Consider the following 22114-nt stretch of genomic DNA (forward strand, 5'->3'; position numbering starts at 1 on the left):
TTAAGCGAAGTATCCGTTGCCAAATGGGTAGGTGTTGGGGTAGTATCCAGGGTAAAACGGATAACCGAATCGAGCACCCGTACCAGCAACGTTCGGGAAGAAAGTGCGTGTGAATACGGTGTTATCGGGCTGTCCGTCTTGGTTCAAATCGACGCTGCTGAATGCGAAATCGTTGAGGAATTCCGATGGTTTGTGAGGGAGAACGGCCACTTGGCGCTTAGTGCGAGTGGTCTTGGTGGCAACTGGCTCAGCATTGGCGACAACGGCAGAGCCGGCCTGGACGAAGGGGTAGGTAAAGGGAGCGCCGTAGGGATAAGGATACCCAGTGCGAGAGGCCAAACCAGCGTAAGGGTAGTAGCTGGGCACGAATGCAGGAACGGCTGGGTAGACTGGGACGTCAGGTTGGCCGTCTTTGTTCAAATCGACGCTCTTCGAGTACAAATCGTTGACAAACTGGGGATTGTACGGCGACCATTGGCTGTACGGGACGTACTGGGCTGAGGCGCAAGCCAAGATGACGCTCAAAATCTTTTCGTTGTAAATAATACAGGTTTTTAGCTTTTAGTCTTTAGTTTGCACAATTTAAAAGAGAAACAAAGACTTACCAAGAATTTCATGTTGAATGCTTGTAATCGACAGAAGGTGCGGTGAACAAGTGCCCATATCGAAATTCGGTCCTCATTTTTATATCGGTCGAATTGGCCACTGGGCAAGTGGCTACTCCCTTTACTTGAACTGCATTTAGCTTCCGCGAGCTCTTTTCTTTGTTTTACAATATTCATGGTCAAAACCAATCCTTTACAAGAGGAGCAAAATAACCTTGAATTCTTGTTTGACGAGATTCATTTTAAAAAGAAGTTGTCTCTTTCATTGTTTTGGATGGACCACACCTTTTCGCCATCCCGTCACCTGTATACTGGCACTGCCAAAAAACCAGAATTCGATTGATAACACGAATCTATAACAACGTTCAACGCAAGGGCATTGCTGAACTCGTATTTGAGTAGCAAGACCAAATCAGGGAACTGGCGAATGGGTGTGGTTCATGGGAAATGCCGCGATCATGACGTCTAAACAACTACACTTTTCACACGTGACGTTGCTTTAAGGATTTCCTAATTATACAGATTGCTTATCGTTTAGCAAATATTTGATTTAAATCATTATAACTCAACCGGTTGATACATCACATTACCTGTGCCTTCTACTAGTTGTGTAAATTAGAATAGCCGACGTAATAATCAATCGAACAAGAGTTGTATTGAGGTTGCACAATTGTGGCATGACATTTCTAGACAAGAACAATGTGCAACAAAAGTCGGGCAAACGAGCCAACACTATTTTGGGCGGTTGCAATAGACATCCAAATCGTAAAATGTGCATTCCTTACCGAGGCAAGAAAAATTTGGCAATTACGCATGTTAGCGAAATTCTAGAATAGACAGCGAATAACACAACTGTTCTAGGTCGCAAACATATCGTTTAGTACGTGTACGAGAGTTTAGAAACAAATTCGGAGACTATAGGGATTTAAGAACAGAGGCGGAAAAACATAGAACAAGGTTTTCATCAATAAATGAAGCAAAGACCAGGAGTTATGGGTGGACTTGCGTCAAAGTCCAGCTATATGAAAGAGGTCTGAAAGCTAGAACCCTTCACGATTTTGGTTATTTCTACGCGAATAGCGAATGGAAACAAAAACTAATATGTTATTATCACTGAATAGAACAAAGGAAAACGCGAAAGAGAGTCTGGAAGAGGTATTTGAAATTGCTAACGGGCTGAAAAAAGTTAGGTCACAATCGTAACAAAGCTTCTCTTTCTGTAGCAAATGAATACTGATACTCGGCGTTAATTTCTTGAGCTGATTTTTGGAGATTAATACCCCCATTCGATTTTGACGGGTTCATTCCATTTCGTACTCTGGGTCCCAATGTAAACGGAACCCCTTCCAAGCCTGCATTTCACGGAAATAAAACAGATTAACAACAGTTTCCATCATACAAAGCAAATTGTATCGGCTTTAACATGTGCCTACCTACCTGTGAAACCTGACAGTGTAGATGTAGATATGACAATAAAATGATTTTTCTCAACTGTGTTGTCATTAGAGGAAGGATTGGAATTTGTCTGGGGTGGAAGTGGGGCTGGTCTTACTGGAGATTTAATAGGGTTGATGTTGGAAGAATGTATAGGATAGGGGGTAGGTGAAGTTGTTGAGCCAGAAGATGTGTAATCGGAGGTAGGGATGGATTTCAAGTTGACTGATGGAAGAGGTGGCAAAACCCTAGTTAACGTTGGATTTGCTGGTAATGGTGCTGATTTGTAACATAACACCAGTCCATTTATTTCTCCACCCATGGTGAAACCTTCTGGGGCTTTCTTAGATTTACTGAGAATTATAATATCAGTGATGGCAAGAAAGACTGAGCTGCTTTCACTGAGCCTGTATGTTAATTGGCGTTTTCTCCAAGCTCGTTGTTCTACAAAAAAACATAAATTGTTAAACATGCTGAAGATGTGCTAAATTTACATTATTCTTATACCTGTTCCGTATGTTTTTGACAACAAGACATAACCATTGGGAGGGGCATCTTTGTCATTGATGACACACAGAGAGTCGATGACAAAACCAGAAGGGCCTTCTGTTTTTGACAAGCACAGATATCGCGTGATTCTTTTGCCGAAAAATCCATCTTTCCATAAATCTGCATCTAAATCTTGATCGTGCGATTTTGCTACAACTGTATAACCTTGAGGACATTTAGAAGGATCTTCTACGACACACAGGGCAGTAACAGGGCGATCATCTGGTAAAGGTAAGGTATTGTAGAGCTCTTTCATCCTGTTTACTTTCAATTTTGCAGGGCGATAAAGTTAAAACAAGAAAAGGTCCAGGTCTCCACTTTTCTCGAAGTGACACGATGATTCACAAAGGAAAGTCAAACTTCGGGTCTTCGCTCTTTGGCCTTGAAAATTCACATCCCCCAGACACTTTAGGTGAGAAGAGATACCATCTACGGCCATTTGCCCCGAGAGGCCAACTACGCCACCCAATGGCAGTTATATCTTCTTTTTTTGTTTTTATTGTTGAGTAACTTGATTCTTTCATAGACAAAACTTCCATTTCTTTGTGACATCGATGAAAAATACAAATCTTACAGAAAAAGTCGAGATCTGACGCAATTATTAGACATAAATCAGAATTCGGATAGCTACAGCTATCGACCACCAGGTGGCAGCATGCGCATAATGTAATATCTTTTTTGGGGTCAGCTCACTTGTGAGCTCATCTAGGAACGCTGTTGCCTTGCGAAAATAATAAAGAACATCAGAGCTCCAATGTAAGGGGGTAGCAGGGAGGGCTGAACCAGAGAGATGTTTTGAAAATGAACAAAGTTTCCAACAAAGGACACGTAAATGAATTTTGTATTCGATCCATGAAGTGTATGAATTATAATCCATATTCCATTTCCAATTTCCCATGGTCTATCCAGAGTCATAGATTGGATGGTTTAACTACTGCTGTACGAACCGTGGTCAAATTCATAAGCCTTATTCCTTCTGACTGACCTGCACCAAGCGGATGTTTGACTGGGAGAAGGTAAAGTTTTGCAGTGTAGTGCGTCGTTTCTCCGCAGGGTGCAGGGCTGTCAGAGGGAGCGAGGATTAGTTACTAGCTAGGCACATCTAATCTATGATACTGGTCTGTCCATACGAAGACTCTCCTTGCCAGCCTTTGCTATGTTGCGATGCTACCCGTATTTCTTTTGAAAAGTGTAGTCTGCGATGTTGGGTTCCAGCGACTGAGGGCAAACTAAAACCATATGGTTAGTGCGCTCCGCAGGAGAAAGAGGTGAAAATTGTTCTTGCGGTGAAAACATTTTCGATCCAGAAAAAATAAGTCTGTTTGCCGAAATTTTTTACTCCCAATATCAAATAACATATTTTTTTCAAAAAAGAGTTGTTTTGAATATATTAACTTAGAATGCCTCCAAAGAAAGGTAAAACAAAAAAAGACGACGACTGGCCGAGTGACGATGACGTGGTCGACCCAATTAAGGCTGCGAAAAGCGGGAAGAAATGCTAAAGGTGATATAGAAGAACCTAAAGCTCAGGTGAAATCAAAGAGTAAGAAAATGAGAAACCTTAGAGCTGAATTGGAATTGAGTGATGAAGAAGGACCGCCACCACAAAAACCGTCAAAAGCAGAACCAGCACAGCCTGTGAAGTCTGCTAAAAAGAAAGGGAAGGCAAAGAAAGATGATGATGGTTGGAATAGCGATGATGATGCTGTAAAAATGATTGACCTAAAAAATATCAAGTCTGATGATTATGAAGATGTTAAACCCAAAGCCAAAAAAGTCAAAGCTAAGAAAAAGAAGGCTAATCTGACTGACAGTGAAGCAGAGGAATCATCCCATGATCAGCAAAACGTTCCAGAACTTCAGCTAAGCGATGAAGAAGCTGTACCCAAGAGCCAGGCTAAGAGCAAAAAATCCAAGAAAAAGAAGGCTAATGTGACTGATAGCGAAGAAGAGGAATCATCCCGTGATCAGCCAAAAGTTCCAGAAATTCAGCTAAGTGATGAAGAAGTTGTACCCAAGAGCCAGGCTAAGAGCAAAAAATCCAAGAAAAAGAAGGGTCCTAAAGAAGACAATGATAGTGACACTGAAGATTTATCCAAAAAGTTCACTAAGGTACAGCATGAAACGGAAGAAAATGAAGGTGATTCTGACAACAGCAATAAAAAACCTACAAGGAAAAACAGTAATTTGGTAGAAAACAATGTTGTTGATGAGGATTCCAGTAGCCAGCTCCCAATTCTCAAACCAAAGGTAGATGAGAATATTCCAGCTGTCGAAGAACCCACGTCTATCAGTAAAAATAAAAGTAAACAAAAAAAAACTTCCAAGAAAGCAAATGCTGCAATGGAAGAAGAATTGAACCACAAAATGAAAGAACTTGCGGTTGTCGAAGATCAAGATAACTTCAGCATCTCAGATGACAGTGATGGCGAAAAGCAACCTGAAAGCAAGCCAGAAGAAAAGGTGAAGCTTTCTCACAAGGACAAGAAGAAGCTTAAGAAACAAATGGAATATGATAAACAAATGGAAATGATAACTCGCAAAGGAGGCATGGGTCACAGTGAATTAGACAATAATTTCACCATATCCCAAGTTCAGCAATCTGATAAAAAGTTGGCACAATTAGAAAATGCAGTTGATATCAAAGTTGAAAATTTTAGCATAGCTGCCAAGGGAAAAAGCTTATTTTCTAACGCCAGCCTTCTTATTGCTCAAGGACGAAGATATGGTCTTGTTGGGCCCAATGGGTATGCAAGTTATTTTAGATTTTTTAACAATCAAATTCATTTTTTTCTGTATTTAAAGACATGGAAAAACAACTTTGCTACGCCACATATCGACACGATCACTACAGATTCCTCCTTCCATTGACGTATTGTTGTGTGAGCAAGAAGTTGTCGCGGACGATACACCCGCAGTGCAAGCTATTTTGAAAGCAGATGTTAAACGAACTGCTTTGCTTGAAGAAGCTGATAAATTAGAGAAAGAACAACGCAAAGGAAACCTGAAGGTTGATAATTCGTAAAATACGTTAATGCACATTGGCTCTTTCTAACTTCATTTCTGTTGTTATATAGGTGACGCAACAATTAAACCAAGTGTATGAAGAATTGCGAGCGATTGGTGCCGATGCAGCGGAACCTAAAGCCCGACGAATTCTCGCCGGTCTCGGTTTCACAGCTGAAATGCAAAATCGGCCAACCAAAAATTTTAGTGGTGGTTGGCGAATGCGTGTCTCCCTTGGTCGAGCCCTTTATTTGGAGCCTACTCTTCTGATGCTGGATGAACCTACCAATCATTTGGATTTGAACGCCGTCATTTGGTTGGATAACTACCTACAAGGGTGGAAAAAAACTTTGTTAATCGTTTCCCACGACCAGTCTTTCTTGGACAATGTTTGCACGGATATTATCCATTTGGATATGGAAAAGCTTTTCTACTACAAGGGAAATTACTCCATGTTTAAGAAGATGCACCAGCAAAAAAGGAAAGAGCAAATCAAGGATTATGAGAAACAGGAGAAGAGGCTAAAGGAATTGAAAGCCCAGGGCCAGTCCAAGAAGGCTGCAGAGAAGAAACAGAAAGAAGCACTAACCAAGAAACAAGAAAAATCGAGCCAAATTACAAAAGAACGATGATGATTCGGCAGGGCCAGTTGAGCTAATGCTGAGACCCAGGGATTACGTCGTTAAATTTCGCTTTCCCGAGCCCCCGCCGTTGCAGCCGCCTGTCCTGGGAATTCATAATGTCACGTTTGGTTACGATGCAAACAGGCCACTTCTTAAGAAGTGTGATTTCGGTATAGATATGGAATCACGAGTCGCAATTGTTGGCCCTAATGGTGTTGGTAAATCTACATTTCTGAAACTACTGGTTGGTGAACTGACACCTCAACAAGGAGAACAAAGGAAGAATCATCGTCTGCGAATGGGAAGGTAGCTATTTTCTGGCCTCTTGGTTATTCATAATTTACATACTTAACACGCTCGTGTTTCTTTCGGCAGATTCGATCAGCATTCTGGTGAACATTTGACAGCAGAAGAAAATCCAGCTGAATACTTGATGCGGTTGTTTAACTTACCGTACGAAAAAGCTCGAAAACAGTTGGGATCATTTGGACTGGCCTCGCATGCACATACCATTAAAAATAAAGATCTATCTGGAGGTCAGAAGGCCCGCGTTGCTTTGGCTGAACTCTGCTTGAATGCTCCTGACGTATTAATTTTGGACGAGCCGACCAACAATTTGGATATCGAATCTATCGACGCCTTGGCTGAGGCCATCAATGACTATAAGGGTGGTGTAATTATAGTCTCCCACGACGAGCGGCTGATCCGTGAAACCAACTGTCAACTTTGGGTTATTGAAGATCAAACCATAAACGAAATTGAGGGTGGCTTCGACGATTACCGAAAAGAATTGCTGGACAGTCTTGGAGAAGTCATTAACAATCCTAGCGTTGCCGCAAAATTGGCAAATGAAAACCTGTGATGAGGTGGAAAAGAACACAGCTCCTGATTTTTTTTCCTCCGTGTAATTTGTATGCGGGGTTGAGAATAAACATGAATGAAATTGTACAAGAATCAAGAGTGAAAAATAAGGCAACTCAGTGCAACTTGGAAGCAACGGAATCCAGCACGCGAATATAAACCCGTAGCTGCTCAAGTCCAATCTCCATTTTTTTTCTTAAACAAATTGTTTAGAAGAAAATAAATTTAACCAAGAAGGCTATTGGTAATTTTCATCCTATGTTTTTGCTAGGTTACCTATGCTGTGCGTTTGATGCGAAGTGAACCATGGTGCGACTCAAGGAAGATTCTGCTGTAGCGGTTTCTTTTACCTGTAAACCGAGCTCTCTGATGGACAACAGGATGCAACGAGACACATTTTGTAAACTGCGGTCCTGCCTCAACCGACACACTGGAGAGGTTTCGCTGTTTTGCAGGAAACTGCATTCGAAAAATCTATAAAAAAAGGAACTCGGTTGAAACGTTTACAAGCAGACCTAGACATGGCGCCCTCCATTCCAAGCAAAAGAGGTTTTAACTTCTGTAAGCCGTCCCTAACTTCTTGGAGAGTAGGACAAGTTGAATCGGGTTCATACTGAAGTTCGGGATGGGCTACACCAACGGCATCAGACAGCGTTCCGCTATGGAATGTATGCGGTAAGCAACACTAGTTTAATGATGTGTCGTTCTACAAAAGAAACTTACCAAATAAAGTTAAATCGGCCCCAAACACGAGTAAACAGATCCAGAATGAAAGTATCGTTCAGCTCTGCATCTTGTTGTAGTAATCTCTGTGAAGCACATATAAATTTATTTTTATATTGTGATTTATTATGGGAAATAGTGGCCATACTTGAAGTCCGTCAATAGCCTTTTGCAGAGCGTAACGGAACTGATTTCTTGTTCTTTGTACCAACTGTAAGATGCATATAGCGGATTGGAGAATCATCTCGCGTTCTTCTTGCTGTACAGTAACCTTTGTTTTGATATTTTTCCACATGTTGCTAAGATGATTCAGCTTCTGCTGCATGTCTTTAGGATAAATGTATCCGAAAACGGCAATCCCTATATCCAGATTAATGGTCGTTATTACATCCGCCGAAGATCCATTAATCTTGTGAGACAGTTTAGGAAGAGGAACACACAATGCTTATCTATGCAACGCAGAAGATCTCGAAAATTCCAAGGCGGCTTTATTAAGACGATCTGGTGCCAAATGTCTTCGTATACTTGTTTCATCTCATATTCAAGCAGCTGGTGGAATTGTAAGGTTACAAATTGCATGTAGATTAAAACATAATTTTTAAGTCAATACCTGGCTCATGGAATCCACAATGCATTCTTCGAATTGATATAAGAATGATGTTGCATTTACAACTTCGTTTTTTCTGCAAGGATCTTGTTGGTGGTTACTTGGTCTACCTGGTGTCTCATCTGAGCTATCTTCTGAATGATTTGGTGTGTTCTTCACAAAATTAGTTAGAGTGCCTTGCCCTGAGCCACAGGCGGTTTCTGCCAGAAGCATTTGCCGCAATATTGGAATGAAATTCGCTGACTGCATTGGCTGTATTCCATTTGCAGATGCTTTTGCACAAAAGAGGACATCATTTGAAAGAAGAATGATATCAGACAACATTTCGTTTTTGAGGTAAAGGCACCACTGAAGGATCTTATCATCAGCATTCTCATAAGGTAGCAGATTGATACAACTTTTGAATTCAGTAAGTGTTTGACTTCTGAAGAAGGAATTTTTTTTATTTATTTGCTCTAGAATGAGGGTTGCAGCTTTTCTTGCAACAATTTCCAAATTGATCTTATTCTGTCTGTTGCTTTTCATGAAATCAAGTTCTTGTAATACCATCCACGGTACCAAAATTTGGACTTTGGAACTAAATTCTTCATCTTCTGTTAATGTTTTCACAATGGGCAAATGTGACAGGAATATGTTGGTATCAATAACTATGTATGCAGCAATATTAGAATTTGGTTCCGACCTTCTGGTTGAATTTTCAGTAGAACTATGGCTTGTTCTAGCAGAAAAATCTTTTCTCAATTCAAAAAGTGTTTCCATTACTTCCTTTTCCGTTGGCTCCCATTCCATCACATCTTCACTACTGGATAAAGATAGCTTTTTATTCAGAATTTTATGGGCCTCTTGCAGTCTATGGTTCTTGCAACTTTTTGAAGGCTGACCCTCCTGGGTGCATGTTATAATATCGTGCTGTAGTTTAGGGGATCTCGCTCCGCTCGTTGATGCAACGAGATTTCTTATACCATCAGATTTAGTTGTGTTATTATTGACCAAAATCACACTAGTCTTCATTTTTCGTTTTTTTTGCACAATAGAATTATGCTTCATCTGAGGCAGATTAGCATTACTGGATTTCTTTTCTTTACCCATAATAGACAAAGTTATAGAAAAATCCCATTGGTGCTCCAAATAAAGATTCTTCAAAAACTGCAAAATAAAACGGCTAAGTTGTTTATGTTTACTTCGTCTGCAAAAGTAAGGATAAGCGTTGCCGCGACGAAAACACTGTTGCTAAATTTTGTGAATTTAGTAAAGATTAAAAATTAGATTCTCGTTCAATTTCCAATCAGAATCATTTTATGGCAATCCGTTTTACACAAAAAAAAAAAAAAAATTTCGCCAAAATAAAAAAAAATCACACTTTTTTCTTTTTTTCCTTCACGTAGCCATCTACCGCTCAGACTCGTTATTACTGGCGTAGGCAATTTCAGTCCATTGGATGCCATTCGCAGTTAGTTCATTAGCGTGGATGGAGAATAACGCGTGGCTGGAGGAACAATTGAAAAATGGATAAGATAATACAACAAAAGGATGGTAAGTATAAACATTATTATATTGGTTTTCACTTATTAATTATTGTTTATTAGATCAAATTACGAAGCTGCAGGCCCAATTATTGGAACGACACAAAATATTAGATAACAGCAAAGCTAAGGATGGTAAGGCCTAATATGTAATGATTCTATTTATTTGCTTTTATTCATTTGTGTTTTGTAGCTCAAATTTTGAGTCTACAAGCTCAGCTAGGGGAAAAGAACAAATTGGAACGGAACAGTTTCCAAACAGTGAAGAAGGTTTTTCAAAACTCTTCCCTAAGTGAACGTGAGGATGAGTTGGCATAAGGCGAACACAGTCAGGTACCTAAATTTTTCAAATAAGAATTCAAAATAAGTATAGAATTTTAACAAACAATTATTTATTGTTTAGTTATTCAGTCCACCACCTGACAGTGTGTTAAATTTAAATTCTGTTAGCGCTGCACTAAAAGAATCGTTAGTAATAAGTCCATGCAGCGAAGAAATTGAACAATTGTGGGACCGTATTTGGGCCGAAAATGGGTGTGGTACGGAAACCGAGATATGGCACGAGTTCAACATAAAACGTGGATTAGGTACTTTTTGGTTTTTTGTCTATCGAAAAAGTATTTTTAATGCTATTATTTTGCATTCACAGAATTTTAGCAGGGGATCAAGTCAAGTCTGGAAGTGTTACAGGAGGGAAGAGTCAGCCTACAGTTGAAAAAACACTGAGTGCATTACCATTAAGGTATGAGGTAAAGTAATAGAGTATGCACATTGTCTAATGAGAAGTACCATCTTGTGTGAATGAATCCTGTATAACAGCAATCCTTTATAGTTCTGTCACAGCTAGAAGCCTCAAATAATGCTGCTTCTCTGGCTAAAGAACAACTTGTCCTTTACGTTCAGAGTGTTGGGGAAACTGGGTACTTAAATGGCCCTAAAGATGTTTTAATTTTGCTGCCATTGCAGAGATGAACATCATACATGGACTCTTTAGGTATGAAAGGATTTTTCTTCAAATAATTTTGAATTTATGACGAAGAATTTTATCCAATAGGAAAGGATTTTCATGTACTGGGAACACAACTATCAACAATGCAACCTTCTACAGGTGCTAGTTTATCATTCAAGAGCCTTATACAATGATGTTAATCTGCAATTTGTATGTCCTTTCCAAAGCTTCCACCAGAAGTTGAATCTGTGAGTCATATAAGTTACATGATCAACAATTGATATGTTTAATGGTGTTGTTTTTCTTTTCTCAATATAGATTAATAGTAACATTGGATCTGAAAAGATTCTTGGTTGGGGCAAGACACTGAATAAATTGTATTGATTGGATGGATGACATGACATTTCTATACTTAATTCGGATTCCCCAGACGGTATTTGATATTTAAAAAATTGAAGTGCATATCTGGGCTCCCTTCTTTTCTGAAGCCCCGTTTCCCCTTGACTCATAATAAGCCCGTAGGGGGTCATGCCCCTACTGTACGGTATATATAAAAACAACATATACCGAGGTTTGGAGGGCTCTGGCCGGAAAGGGGACGTGGGGTGTCCGCTTAGTCCAATGATGTGTTCACGGAGGGCGATGTGGCTACCCACAAATCCGAACTAAAGGTTAATCGCTCCAGTAAAAATGTTCCATATCTTCGGCTCTTCTTCCGGCTTCTCTTAGCCAATCACCGGGTAATCTCCCCGGTGGGTCAACAAGGCAGTGTCTCCCCCTGCCTGGGTTGACGGCAACTTTTGAAAGGGCTATTGTGCCTTTTTAAAGTTGCAAAAATAATTGTAATGTGCAGAGAATTGTCAATAAATTTTTTTTTATAAAATATTTTTTGCAAAATTTGTCTCTTTCATTGTCTGTGTTCACACATTACATTTATCAACTTTTTTTTTTATTTAGTTTGCACAATTCATCTTTATTGTTTTTGCCACCGTTGTATCATTCAGCTGTAAGTATTCGATTACATTCATCAACCTTTTTGTTTTTTGCTTTGCTTTGTTGGTTTTTGCCACCTTCGCTGGTAAGCATTGTTTCCATTGGTTTATCGTTAATCTGTAAGCAATCTATTATTATCGAGGGATCGAACCCTGGATGTTCGGCATACCGCGCTGATGCTCTACCAATGAGCCATGAATCATATAATGTCAAGTAGGCTTTTTTCTAGTGACTTGTGGACTGGCATTTACAGTTACAATAAAACTGAAATGCAATTCTGCAATATAATCTTTTACATTCATTCTACTTCTTTTACACATCTTATGGGTTTGAACCCATGTTTAAGATGTGCAGCTAAAACCACAGAGCTATGAATGAATATAAAAGATAAAGATATATTTCAGTTTTAAAGACTGCATAAAATCCTAGACAATAACATATGATATGCGATAATAAAAATTTAAGATATATCTCGTGGCTCAATGTTAGAGCATCGGCGTTGCACGCTGAATGTCTGGGGATCGATTCCCATACCAGTAAAACAATATACAAATACAAAATTACTTCAGAAAATATCCATGTATTACACGTTGTTCCTCAAGAATTCAAATACTGTAATAATAATAATTGAATACCTACAGATGAACGATACAACGGTGGCAAAAACAATAAAGATGAATTGTGCAAGCTAAATAAAAAAAAAAGTTGATAAATGTAATGTGTGAACACAGAACACAGACAATGAAAGAGACAAATTTTGCAAAAAAAATTTTATAAAAAAAAATTTATTGACAATTCTCTGCACATTACAATTATTTTTGCAACTTTAAAAAGGCATAATAGCCCTTTCAAAAGTTGCCGTCAACCCAGGCAGGGGGAGACACTGCCTTGTTGACCCACCGGGGAGATTACCCGGTGATTGGCTAAGAGAAGCCGGAAGAAGAGCTGAAGATTTGGAACATTTTTACAGGAGCGATTAACCTTTAGTTCGGATTTGTGGGCAGCCACGTCACCCTCCGTGAACACATCATCGGACTAAGCGGACACCCCACGTCCCCTTTCCGGCCAGAGCCCTCCAAACCTCGGTATATGTTGTTTTTATATATACCGTACAGTAGGGGCATGACCCCCTACGGGCTTATTATGAGTCAAGGGGAAACGGGGCTTCAGAAAAGAAGGGAGCCCAGATATGCACTTCAATTTTTTAAATATCAAATACCGTCTGGGGAATCCGAATTAAGTATAGAAATGTCATGTCATCCATCCAATCAATACAATTTATTCAGTGTCTTGCCCCAACCAAGAATCTTTTCAGATCCAATGTTACTATTAATCTATATTGAGAAAAGAAAAACAACACCATTAAACATATCAATTGTTGATCATGTAACTTATATGACTCACAGATTCAACTTCTGGTGGAAGCTTTGGAAAGGACATACAAATTGCAGATTAACATCATTGTATAAGGCTCTTGAATGATAAACTAGCACCTGTAGAAGGTTGCATTGTTGATAGTTGTGTTCCCAGTACATGAAAATCCTTTCCTATTGGATAAAATTCTTCGTCATAAATTCAAAATTATTTGAAGAAAAATCCTTTCATACCTAAAGAGTCCATGTATGATGTTCATCTCTGCAATGGCAGCAAAATTAAAACATCTTTAGGGCCATTTAAGTACCCAGTTTCCCCAACACTCTGAACGTAAAGGACAAGTTGTTCTTTAGCCAGAGAAGCAGCATTATTTGAGGCTTCTAGCTGTGACAGAACTATAAAGGATTGCTGTTATACAGGATTCATTCACACAAGATGGTACTTCTCATTAGACAATGTGCATACTCTATTACTTTACCTCATACCTTAATGGTAATGCACTCAGTGTTTTTTCAACTGTAGGCTGACTCTTCCCTCCTGTAACACTTCCAGACTTGACTTGATCCCCTGCTAAAATTCTGTGAATGCAAAATAATAGCATTAAAAATACTTTTTCGATAGACAAAAAACCAAAAAGTACCTAATCCACGTTTTATGTTGAACTCGTGCCATATCTCGGTTTCCGTACCACACCCATTTTCGGCCCAAATACGGTCCCACAATTGTTCAATTTCTTCGCTGCATGGACTTATTACTAACGATTCTTTTAGTGCAGCGCTAACAGAATTTAAATTTAACACACTGTCAGGTGGTGGACTGAATAACTAAACAATAAATAATTGTTTGTTAAAATTCTATACTTATTTTGAATTCTTATTTGAAAAATTTAGGTACCTGACTGTGTTCGCCTTATGCCAACTCATCCTCACGTTCACTTAGGGAAGAGTTTTGAAAAACCTTCTTCACTGTTTGGAAACTGTTCCGTTCCAATTTGTTCTTTTCCCCTAGCTGAGCTTGTAGACTCAAAATTTGAGCTACAAAACACAAATGAATAAAAGCAAATAAATAGAATCATTACATATTAGGCCTTACCATCCTTAGCTTTGCTGTTATCTAATATTTTGTGTCGTTCCAATAATTGGGCCTGCAGCTTCGTAATTTGATCTAATAAACAATAATTAATAAGTGAAAACCAATATAATAATGTTTATACTTACCATCCTTTTGTTGTATTATCTTATCCATTTTTCAATTGTTCCTCCAGCCACGCGTTATTCTCCATCCACGCTAATGAACTAACTGCGAATGGCATCCAATGGACTGAAATTGCCTACGCCAGTAATAACGAGTCTGAGCGGTAGATGGCTACGTGTCGGAAAAAAAGAAAAAAGTGTGATTTTTTTTTATTTTGGCGAAATTTTTTTTTTTTTTTTGTGTAAAACGTATTGCCATAGTAAAACGGGTTGCCATATCATTTACGTTAAATCAAGTCTATATTTTAGCCAAAAATGAAAAAGTGAGAAGGCTATAGCCTTCCCACTTTTGTCAAAATCCGCAAAAAACGCCAACTCTTGGAGTGCGACAAAAATCACACGGTATGATTAAAATTAAAAGCTAATTTCGATTCCGTGATTGATTTTGTCGTAAAGCCACCCGTTTTTGAAAACTAAAGGAAACTAAGTGCTGTCACCCGCTAGCGCATCACTTTTTTTCTACGTTTATTTCAAAAACCATTACGTAAAGGGCTGGGAAAAACAAACTTGATTTTGGTGATTTTCATTGAATTTCAAATTGAAATCGTGTATTTTAAATTCTGTAACCTGTGACCAACATACCTGTGTCGAATCCCTGTTACACTTAACGCCATCTATTGAGATAAATATAGTAAAAAACGCGGTCGGTGATGTGCTAGATCATCTTATCTAGACAGAATGCCTATCGCAAAACTAAAATTGTTAATTTTAAAAATGACAACTCCATTGTTAAGTAACCACTGTTTGAAAATAATTCACTGTTAAGAACACTTAACTTTCTTTAATCAGATATCTGGGGTTTGAAAACTTTGTAAAGCATTTGAATTTTTAACTATTCGTTTGAAGAGCTTGAGATTTTCATCAGCATATTCAATAATACACAAACAAATTGGGCACTTCAACGAGACGTTTACAAGTCAGTCTTTTCAAGGACTTTGCCTTTTGTAAATTAGGTACTTCCCGTAGCACCACTTTCTACCGTGGGAATGGCTTCGCTTTGACATCCGTTTTCAATCAAGGATTTCAGGTCATCCTGAAAAAGAAGATAACTACGAATAGTACGCACTCTTAGCCCAATTTCATTCAATAACCAAAAAATTACCTTCCAGCCAAGTTTCTCAGCAAAAAGATAACATCCTTCGTCGCAATCACCAAGCCAAGCAACGTCACGGAAATTGTCTGCCCCTGGTTGTCACTAATAGATTATTGGAATATTCGATTATTACCATTAGTAAAACATCTCACCATGAAATTGCAAGCCGCAGCTAAAACCAAGAACAACCATAACTGGGTCTTCGTTTCCTGCCTCCTCGTGATTGATCAGAAGGCGCGGACATCTAGGCGGAACTCTAGGCAAAATAGCGAAAACAATTGAGACGTTCGGACGATGACACGCCAACGAGAATTTCACGTTTATGATCAACTGTGAGTTAAAAGAATAGCGCTGCATTATGCTTACCGATCAACAAGAGATGCAAAAGGCTGAACAACTAGTGAAGTTCCTAAAATAATTAGCAGATCACAATTTGGAAAATCTTCTTCAACCAAACGAAAGCGTTCTGGAAGCGGTTCGCCGAAAAAAACTGCGTCTGGCTTAACTACAGCTTTACACTTTTCACACCGTGGTACTACATCCGCAAGAATTTTTTCTGTTTAACATAATGATACATTCTCATTAAATTCTGCTAAACTAAAAAAAAAAAAATCTTCTAAATGAGCAGGTATTAGGACTACCTGTCATCCACTTGCGGTCGTATTCTTCACGGCATTCTGGATTGATGCAACGTGAGGTATGGAGTGTTCCGTGAGCTTCAACTAATTTTTCCGCTGGAATTCCAGCTACTCGCTCCAGGGCATCACTAAATCAACAAATATGTACCAAAATTATTATCAATTAGAAAAAAAAAGCACTAAAGCAGCATAAAACTTACACGTTTTGAGTGTAATGTCTCAGTAAGAGTCCTAAAGATAAATGTGCCGAAAGCTAACTTTGCAGCGCAGTTTAGGGAATGAAACACATCACTAATACCTTTTTTATTCAATAACCTAAGAAAATAATGGCATGGAGTAGGTTCAAATGTCTTTGGATAAAGTTCTTTAGCCATGGCAAAAAAAGGCTCAGGATGTTTTCGAAAATACTCAATTTCAAATATTGCCTCTGGATAAGGTAAGTCAAATCCACAGAGTTTGCTATAAAGGCCACTTGAAGGACTTCGAAAGTCAGGAATGCCAGCAGCTGTAAAAATGAAAAGCCATATTACAAATCCAGTAAGTTTATATTTACCAAGAATGACTCTGTTATGATTACATGTAGAAATGCCTGCTCCTGCCATTGTAATGATGTTTTTCACATTTCCACTTTTAATGTAGTCCACTATTCCATCCAAATCCAATGTGTGCAAAACCTTAAAAAAAAAAGATAAATTTTTTTTTATTGTTAAGTCAACACAACCTAAGTCAAGTTGAATTCATTACTTTTGGTTTTTCCATTAAATCTTTGTTTCCAAGTCCCAGCGCAAGTTTGTCTGAAAACCATTTTCTTAAGTTATCCATTTCTTTATCTTCGACTCCAGCAGACAATCTTTGATGGTTATCATTACTGCATCCTTTTCCTTTAGTTGTCTTATCTTTGGTTGTGAGACTTAAATCTGTAAAAAAAAACGAGACAAACAAACAAAAAACAAAAACAAAAAGGATTTTCTCCCTAAAACACTTTCCACAAACGTCTGAGTTAACCAAAGATTGGTTATAGAATGCATGCAAACATTGCCTTTTAGCCTCTATTATAGATGTTATCAAATTTATAAAAGGCAGTGTGATAGTGATAACAACGAGTTATTTTCCTCACTTTATCAATATTATTATTCCATGGCGGTATAAGTCACGTGCAATTAATTTTTAGAAAATTACCTTTCGACATCTAAAATATGAAAATGAATAAAAGCTTCGAAATGTATTGGCGTTTAAAGGGCCCACTTTCGCTAGTAAATTAAATTAAAACTGCTACTACGACCGAATTTCGTCTTAACAAAAAAATCGAAGCTTGACAGTCACATGGAGTCATTGACCAACATAAGCAAACAATGCCATCTCTGGGAGTTTGGTGTTGTTGATTTTTCTTTCTTTTATTTTAGATCAATGCAAGTCATAAAATAAAAAAATAAAAAATACATGATCTAATCGTGTGAAACAATCATCAGTTGATAATATTAATGCGTTAAAGACTCGTAATTTTCGCATGGTACCCAATAGCTGCCTTTCCTTAAACCTCAACGTAGTTCTATCTTTTCGTCTGCAGTTTCCTAACGTCAACTCGTATAAGAGAAAGATACGATACACATGTAAACTGCGAACCAAGCATGGCAGCAAATAATTCTATCAGGTCTATTGCCCGGCTCCCTATTAACATCACAATCGACAGAGAAGACCTGGAAGCTGACGAAGAGCTTCCCCCGACATCAAAATCAGTAAATTATAATGAAATGCCGAAGAAAAGTAGAAGCTGGAGGCAGAGGTAAAAAAAGTTTTAGTAATAGAAGTGATCTACTATTGTGGTTCTAATCTAATTAAACTTCTACATCTTCAGAATTGGATTAGCAAGTCAAATTGAAACTGGAATGAAAGACATCGGTGTGTATATTGATGTCAACCCCCACAAGGAAAAAAAAACAAATGTGGACTCAAGCAACCACAATACAACAGGCAGTTTGGCTCTTAATAATGCAGAGAAGCTGATGGAAAAATCTGTAATAAAACCTGGGTTTGAGAAGCTGGATTGTGTTCCTCAGTATAACACAAACATACGACAAAGGAAAACGGAAAGAAAAAAAGAATCAGAAAAAACCAAAGGTGGTAAATGGTTTAATCTTCCTGCAACAGAAATGACTGAAGAAAAGCTTAGAGATCTTGAAGTCATCCAGATGAGATCTATCTTAAATCCCAAACAGTTTTACAAGAAGAATGATTTGAAAGTTGTACCTAAGTACTTTCAGGTTGTTGGCTATAGATGTTATCATTGTGTTTGGATGTTTCACTAATTATGATATTGAACAGGTTGGGACTGTGGTTGATAGCCATGCCGACTTTTATCACGACAGAGTACCGAGAAAGGATCGCAAAAAGAATCTTGTTGATGAGTTAATGGCGGATGCAGATTTTCAGAGGTATAAGATTTTTTATCCAATGGGTTCTGTGAGCACGAGTTTAAATCTTTTTGTTAGGTACAACAAACGCAAGTATGCTGAAATTATCCAAACCAAACCAGGAACTCGACCACAGACGGTGAAAAAACGTAAATAATTAAAGGTTATTATCAAGAAAACATGGTTTGGAATAAATACACGATTTTGACAGTTTGTCTCGACCTTTTTTTTTCTTAACTACCATTTCGATTAATGGGCCACAATATTTTATGCATTCAGAAGAGATGATAAAAATTTTTGCGCTATATGTTCTCGTAATATTTAAAACTTTTCATATTTTTCCAAATGAAAATTTTATTGAGAAAACTGGAAATTAATTACACGTTTTAATCACGCATCGATTACCATCATTGATTTGTATTATTTCGGGCTAAAAAAATTTCCAATCGGAGTAGGACAAATAAAAACATTGGAATCGTCACAAGAATAAACGACCTGCTCGCAAGCTCCATTTAGCGTCCCTCAACTGTAAAAATAAAGGTTATGAAATATTTCCAGTAGTAAGAACATGTGCAAAAACTTACTGTAGGACGATAAATCGATTTCATCTGGCAACGGCGTGATGCTAACGTCAAAGCGTTCTTGTACGTCATTCAAAACCTTGGCGTCGTTTTCATCGCTAACAAATGTGATACCCAAACCCTGTAACGATAATACGTTAAGTAATGCTTACAAAACCCGGAAAAAATGCATTACCTTGGTCCCAAAACGACCAGCGCGAGCGACACGATGCAGGTACGAGTCTGAATTTTCAGGCATATCGTAGTTAAAGACAATATTGACACGTTCGATGTCCATGCCTCGACCAAATAAATCCGTCGCCACAAGGATACGCTACAAACAAAACTATTAGACTTCACTTTATTTTAAAACATTTATCACATACCTTTTTGAAATCTTTGAACTGTTGGTAACGAGATAAACGCTCTTCTTGCGTCATGCTACGATGAATTGCAATAGCAGGAAAGTTTTGTTCGCCTAGCAACTGACAAAGAGCCATGCAACGCTGGATGGATTTAACGAAGATAACGACCTAATGGAAGGATAACAGATTAGGAGAGAAGAATCGCTTATACATCTATTGCATTCACTCACCTGATTGAATTCAAGTACATCAAGGAGCTCGAACAGTTTCCGGTTCTTTTCGTTGTCCTTGAGTTTGACATAGTGCTGCTGGAGACCATGAAGAGTGAGTTTGGACTCGTCATCGACGTATACTTCCATCGGCTATATCCAAGATGAAATTATGTTAAACATAAGAAACGCTACATGCAAGGTTGCTTGAAGAATGTGGAAAGGCCAAAGATAAAAAAAAACAAAACAAAATTAAAAAAAAAAATGACTTCAAGCAGGATCGGAAAATTGATTGAAATGGACACCAGACACGTCATGGAAAGATTTGTCCGTCAAGGGTGAAGGATTCAACATGGACGAGCCTTCGAATCAAGCTGGGAGCCGGACCGCGTGACACTAATCTCCAAGACTGTCTGCAGTTGCTGAGCGTACGTGGTGCCGATAGCCAACAATCCCGCAGCAGTGGAAAATCGTCGTTCCTCTCGTAGCTCACGATTCAGAGGTTGCAACACTCGATCGCCGCATAAGTCGATTAACTCCAAGAGACTTTTTCCCTTCCCACCCAACCACCCTTCCGCAAAAACGTTGGTGATGCTTTGATTTCTGATGGTCGTATTGCTGTGTCCCCAGGATTGGATACGGAGGTGTACAGCGTGTTGTAATTGGAGGTTTATCCGCTCGAGAGCGTGATCTACTGTGTGTACGGATGTCGTCGCCATGTTGACGACACTTGCAATTCCCCGACTTGACGCAAGACAATATTATCCCCCGGCCCTTCCCCGTGAAAGTTTTCTAGAGCAACTTAAAGGGACGATTTGCTCCAGATAGACTCCAAGCAAACGATCGCAGGTGTTTGTGCAGGAAGGGCTCGTTCCATCGCTTCCATTCGAACAAGGCCAAGTTGAGAAAGGGCTAATTACATCTTGCATAAACTTTTTGCAGACGGGGCGAATCTCCTTGCTCAGCGTGGCGCTGAACATCATCACTTGTTTTTCATGAGGTGTGTTGCGGAAAATCTCCTGCACATCTCGACGCATGTCTAAGAAAACCCATAAACATTCATTAGAGATATTTCAAACCAAATGCAACATTTAAAGAGATAAGCTGCTTACCTAAAGCTTCAAGCATTTTGTCACACTCGTCAAGAACGAAGTGCTTTAGTGTGCGGAGGTTCAACTTCTTCGACCGGACCAACGCCAAGATACGACCAGGGGTTCCAACCACGATGTGGGGGCAATTTGACTTCAGAGTTTGCTCATCCTTGGCAATATTCAACCCACCAAAGAATACGCCAACCTAAATAAAGGTTCAGTAAATACATGTAAATATACTTGATTTGTAATAGTCTTACCTTGATGGTTGTCATGTACTTTGAGAAACGTTCATACTCCTTGGAAATTTGGAAAGCAAGTTCTCGAGTATGGCACAGAACAAGAACAGAGACCTGGTTGTCAACCATTTCTAGCTGTTGCAGGGTGGCCAACACAAAAACTGCAGTCTTTCCCATACCAGATTTGGCTTGGCACAAAACATCCATACCCAAAACAGCCTGAGGGATGCACTCATGCTGAACTGCAATAAAGAACAATAGTCATTTCAACAGCAGTTGTGAATGTTTTGCAAATATGAAGCTTGTAAACAAAATATTATCAAGCAATATAAAATAGATCACAAGTTTTTTGTTCCTGGGGTTCAGCTCGAGACCACAACTATACATGGTGCAGAAATTTGCCCCAGGTTAAGGCATCTAATGATAGTAGCTAGAATGTTTGATCAAAAGGCAGATAAATTACCTTCAGAAGGATGTTCAAAACCACAGTCAACAATGGCTCTCAAGATTTCAGGCTTGAGCAAGAAATCTCGGAAACCAGAGCTGTGGATCGAGACGTATGTGCCTTTGACTTCTTTTTTGGCTGGCGCATCCCCAGCTCCTTCAACGGCTACTTGTTCAGTCGTTTCCTCATCTTCGTAGTCCAAAAGATCTTCGTTGTCAGCCATGATTCACGTGGGTAATATCTCTGAAAACGATAATACGGCTTGCTTTAGTATAATGGTTACGTGTGTTTAGGCGTTATGGACAGCATCCCTACTAATATTTCTCATCTAATGTTTATGCAAACCATAGAATTCTGATTTTTTTTTACATCACATCAGTAGTAAACATACGTACGAACAAAATTTTAATGTTTCTTACACAGAACTTTTGATTTAGAAAGCGATGCCGACTGATAACTTACCAACTTAATGCCGATGCCGAAGTGACGAATCAAATTGACAAGTAAGTCGTGGCGTTGTAGTGAAATTGAAGAGGTAGGGTAAAGCTTGGATGTTTGGCGAC

At 38.8% G+C, this 22114-nt stretch overlaps 7 protein-coding genes and 2 long non-coding RNA genes across 10 annotated transcripts in view; 3 read left to right on the top strand and 6 right to left on the bottom strand.

Annotated features, from left to right (window-relative positions):
• Window positions 1–744, bottom strand: LOC130692081 (uncharacterized). Its single transcript, XM_057515159.2, has 2 exons — window positions 606–744; window positions 1–528 (listed from the first exon to the last, which is right to left on the bottom strand). The coding sequence occupies exons 1-2, from the start codon at window positions 615–617 to the stop codon at window positions 1–3; spliced, it is 540 nt and encodes a 179-aa protein (XP_057371142.1). The 5' UTR covers window positions 618–744.
• Window positions 745–1241: 497 nt separating this feature from the next.
• Window positions 1242–3009, bottom strand: LOC130692078 (multivesicular body subunit 12B-like). The gene is made up of 3 exons (XM_057515156.2): window positions 2547–3009; window positions 2043–2483; window positions 1242–1957 (listed from the first exon to the last, which is right to left on the bottom strand). Exons 1-3 carry the CDS (start codon window positions 2842–2844, stop codon window positions 1797–1799), a joined length of 900 nt encoding a protein of 299 aa, XP_057371139.1. The 5' UTR covers window positions 2845–3009; the 3' UTR covers window positions 1242–1796.
• Window positions 3010–3849: 840 nt separating this feature from the next.
• Window positions 3850–7171, top strand: LOC130692063 (ATP-binding cassette sub-family F member 1-like). The gene is given in 6 exon segments (XM_057515135.2): window positions 3850–4084; window positions 4086–5335; window positions 5394–5598; window positions 5666–6189; window positions 6191–6523; window positions 6593–7171. Coding segments are annotated over 6 exon segments (2895 nt in total). The 5' UTR covers window positions 3850–3988; the 3' UTR covers window positions 7080–7171.
• On the bottom strand, window positions 7134–9569 carry LOC130692064 (transcriptional protein SWT1-like). The gene is made up of 7 exons (XM_057515136.2): window positions 8412–9569; window positions 8242–8350; window positions 7950–8161; window positions 7802–7887; window positions 7594–7737; window positions 7355–7537; window positions 7134–7273 (listed from the first exon to the last, which is right to left on the bottom strand). Exons 1-7 carry the CDS (start codon window positions 9495–9497, stop codon window positions 7195–7197), a joined length of 1899 nt encoding a protein of 632 aa, XP_057371119.1. The 5' UTR covers window positions 9498–9569; the 3' UTR covers window positions 7134–7194.
• An 821-nt stretch (window positions 9570–10390) lies between these two features.
• LOC130692089 (uncharacterized) lies at window positions 10391–10910 on the top strand. Its single transcript, XR_009001342.2, has 3 exons — window positions 10391–10518; window positions 10581–10673; window positions 10764–10910. It is a non-coding gene; the product is annotated as an uncharacterized LOC130692089 (long non-coding RNA).
• A 2583-nt stretch (window positions 10911–13493) lies between these two features.
• Window positions 13494–14058, bottom strand: LOC130692088 (uncharacterized). The gene is made up of 3 exons (XR_009001341.2): window positions 13888–14058; window positions 13733–13825; window positions 13494–13642 (listed from the first exon to the last, which is right to left on the bottom strand). It is a non-coding gene; the product is annotated as an uncharacterized LOC130692088 (long non-coding RNA).
• Window positions 14059–15261: 1203 nt separating this feature from the next.
• Window positions 15262–17573, bottom strand: LOC130692075 (NAD-dependent protein deacetylase sirtuin-2-like). Of its 2 annotated transcripts, XM_057515152.1 has the most exons (10): window positions 17411–17572; window positions 16976–17148; window positions 16809–16905; window positions 16530–16736; window positions 16432–16462; window positions 16235–16359; window positions 15960–16149; window positions 15746–15849; window positions 15603–15685; window positions 15262–15533 (listed from the first exon to the last, which is right to left on the bottom strand). In XM_057515152.1, exons 1-10 carry the CDS (start codon window positions 17418–17420, stop codon window positions 15450–15452), a joined length of 1104 nt encoding a protein of 367 aa, XP_057371135.1. In that variant the 5' UTR covers window positions 17421–17572; the 3' UTR covers window positions 15262–15449. The 2 variants fall into 2 exon arrangements, with proteins under 2 accessions (XP_057371135.1, XP_057371134.1); XM_057515151.1 differs by having other exon boundaries at window positions 16530–16905; window positions 17411–17573.
• A 233-nt stretch (window positions 17574–17806) lies between these two features.
• LOC130692079 (deoxynucleotidyltransferase terminal-interacting protein 2-like) lies at window positions 17807–18855 on the top strand. Its single transcript, XM_057515157.2, has 4 exons — window positions 17807–18014; window positions 18087–18492; window positions 18554–18663; window positions 18721–18855. The coding sequence occupies exons 1-4, from the start codon at window positions 17860–17862 to the stop codon at window positions 18797–18799; spliced, it is 750 nt and encodes a 249-aa protein (XP_057371140.1). The 5' UTR covers window positions 17807–17859; the 3' UTR covers window positions 18800–18855.
• Window positions 18856–19047: 192 nt separating this feature from the next.
• Window positions 19048–22114, bottom strand: part of LOC130692072 (ATP-dependent RNA helicase WM6) — a 45871-nt gene continuing 42804 nt past the window's right edge. The window contains exons 2-11 of the mRNA XM_057515149.2: window positions 22014–22043; window positions 21570–21794; window positions 21128–21348; window positions 20889–21072; window positions 20697–20815; window positions 19798–19929; window positions 19589–19735; window positions 19399–19536; window positions 19227–19344; window positions 19048–19168 (exon numbers count right to left, since the gene is read on the bottom strand). Coding sequence (XP_057371132.1) covers window positions 19155–19168; window positions 19227–19344; window positions 19399–19536; window positions 19589–19735; window positions 19798–19929; window positions 20697–20815; window positions 20889–21072; window positions 21128–21348; window positions 21570–21774 — 1278 coding nt within the window. The 5' untranslated portion in view covers window positions 21775–21794; window positions 22014–22043 and the 3' untranslated portion in view covers window positions 19048–19154. The remainder of the gene's footprint in view (window positions 19169–19226; window positions 19345–19398; window positions 19537–19588; window positions 19736–19797; window positions 19930–20696; window positions 20816–20888; window positions 21073–21127; window positions 21349–21569; window positions 21795–22013; window positions 22044–22114) is intronic.

The sequence above is a fragment of the Daphnia carinata genome, chromosome 1 (assembly GCF_022539665.2).
Source record: "Daphnia carinata strain CSIRO-1 chromosome 1, CSIRO_AGI_Dcar_HiC_V3, whole genome shotgun sequence".
NCBI lineage: Eukaryota > Metazoa > Arthropoda > Branchiopoda > Diplostraca > Daphniidae > Daphnia > Daphnia carinata.

What these genes read in the sequence shown, in the direction of transcription:
- LOC130692075 (XM_057515151.1), bottom strand. An exon ending in TTTGCATCTCTTGTTGATCG is followed by an intron (nt 15,850 to 15,959) that starts GTAAGCATAATG and finishes TATTTTGCCTAG; the next exon opens with AGTTCCGCCTAGATGTCCGC. An exon ending in CTGAGAAACTTGGCTGGAAG is followed by an intron (nt 15,534 to 15,602) that starts GTAATTTTTTGG and finishes CTTCTTTTTCAG; the next exon opens with GATGACCTGAAATCCTTGAT.
- LOC130692078 (XM_057515156.2), bottom strand. Translation starts at nt 2,844, where the DNA reads ATGAAAGAGCTCTACAATACCTTACCTTTACCAGATGATCGCCCTGTT. An exon ending in GTCAAAAACATACGGAACAG is followed by an intron (nt 2,484 to 2,546) that starts GTATAAGAATAA and finishes GTTTTTTTGTAG; the next exon opens with AACAACGAGCTTGGAGAAAA. An exon ending in TACACTGTCAGGTTTCACAG is followed by an intron (nt 1,958 to 2,042) that starts GTAGGTAGGCAC and finishes CGTGAAATGCAG; the next exon opens with GCTTGGAAGGGGTTCCGTTT.
- LOC130692079 (XM_057515157.2), top strand. Translation starts at nt 17,860, where the DNA reads ATGGCAGCAAATAATTCTATCAGGTCTATTGCCCGGCTCCCTATTAAC. An exon ending in AGTAGAAGCTGGAGGCAGAG is followed by an intron (nt 18,015 to 18,086) that starts GTAAAAAAAGTT and finishes CTACATCTTCAG; the next exon opens with AATTGGATTAGCAAGTCAAA. An exon ending in TTGTACCTAAGTACTTTCAG is followed by an intron (nt 18,493 to 18,553) that starts GTTGTTGGCTAT and finishes GATATTGAACAG; the next exon opens with GTTGGGACTGTGGTTGATAG.
- LOC130692064 (XM_057515136.2), bottom strand. Translation starts at nt 9,497, where the DNA reads ATGGGTAAAGAAAAGAAATCCAGTAATGCTAATCTGCCTCAGATGAAG. An exon ending in AGGCTATTGACGGACTTCAA is followed by an intron (nt 7,888 to 7,949) that starts GTATGGCCACTA and finishes TGTGCTTCACAG; the next exon opens with AGATTACTACAACAAGATGC. An exon ending in GGCCGATTTAACTTTATTTG is followed by an intron (nt 7,738 to 7,801) that starts GTAAGTTTCTTT and finishes TACATTCCATAG; the next exon opens with CGGAACGCTGTCTGATGCCG.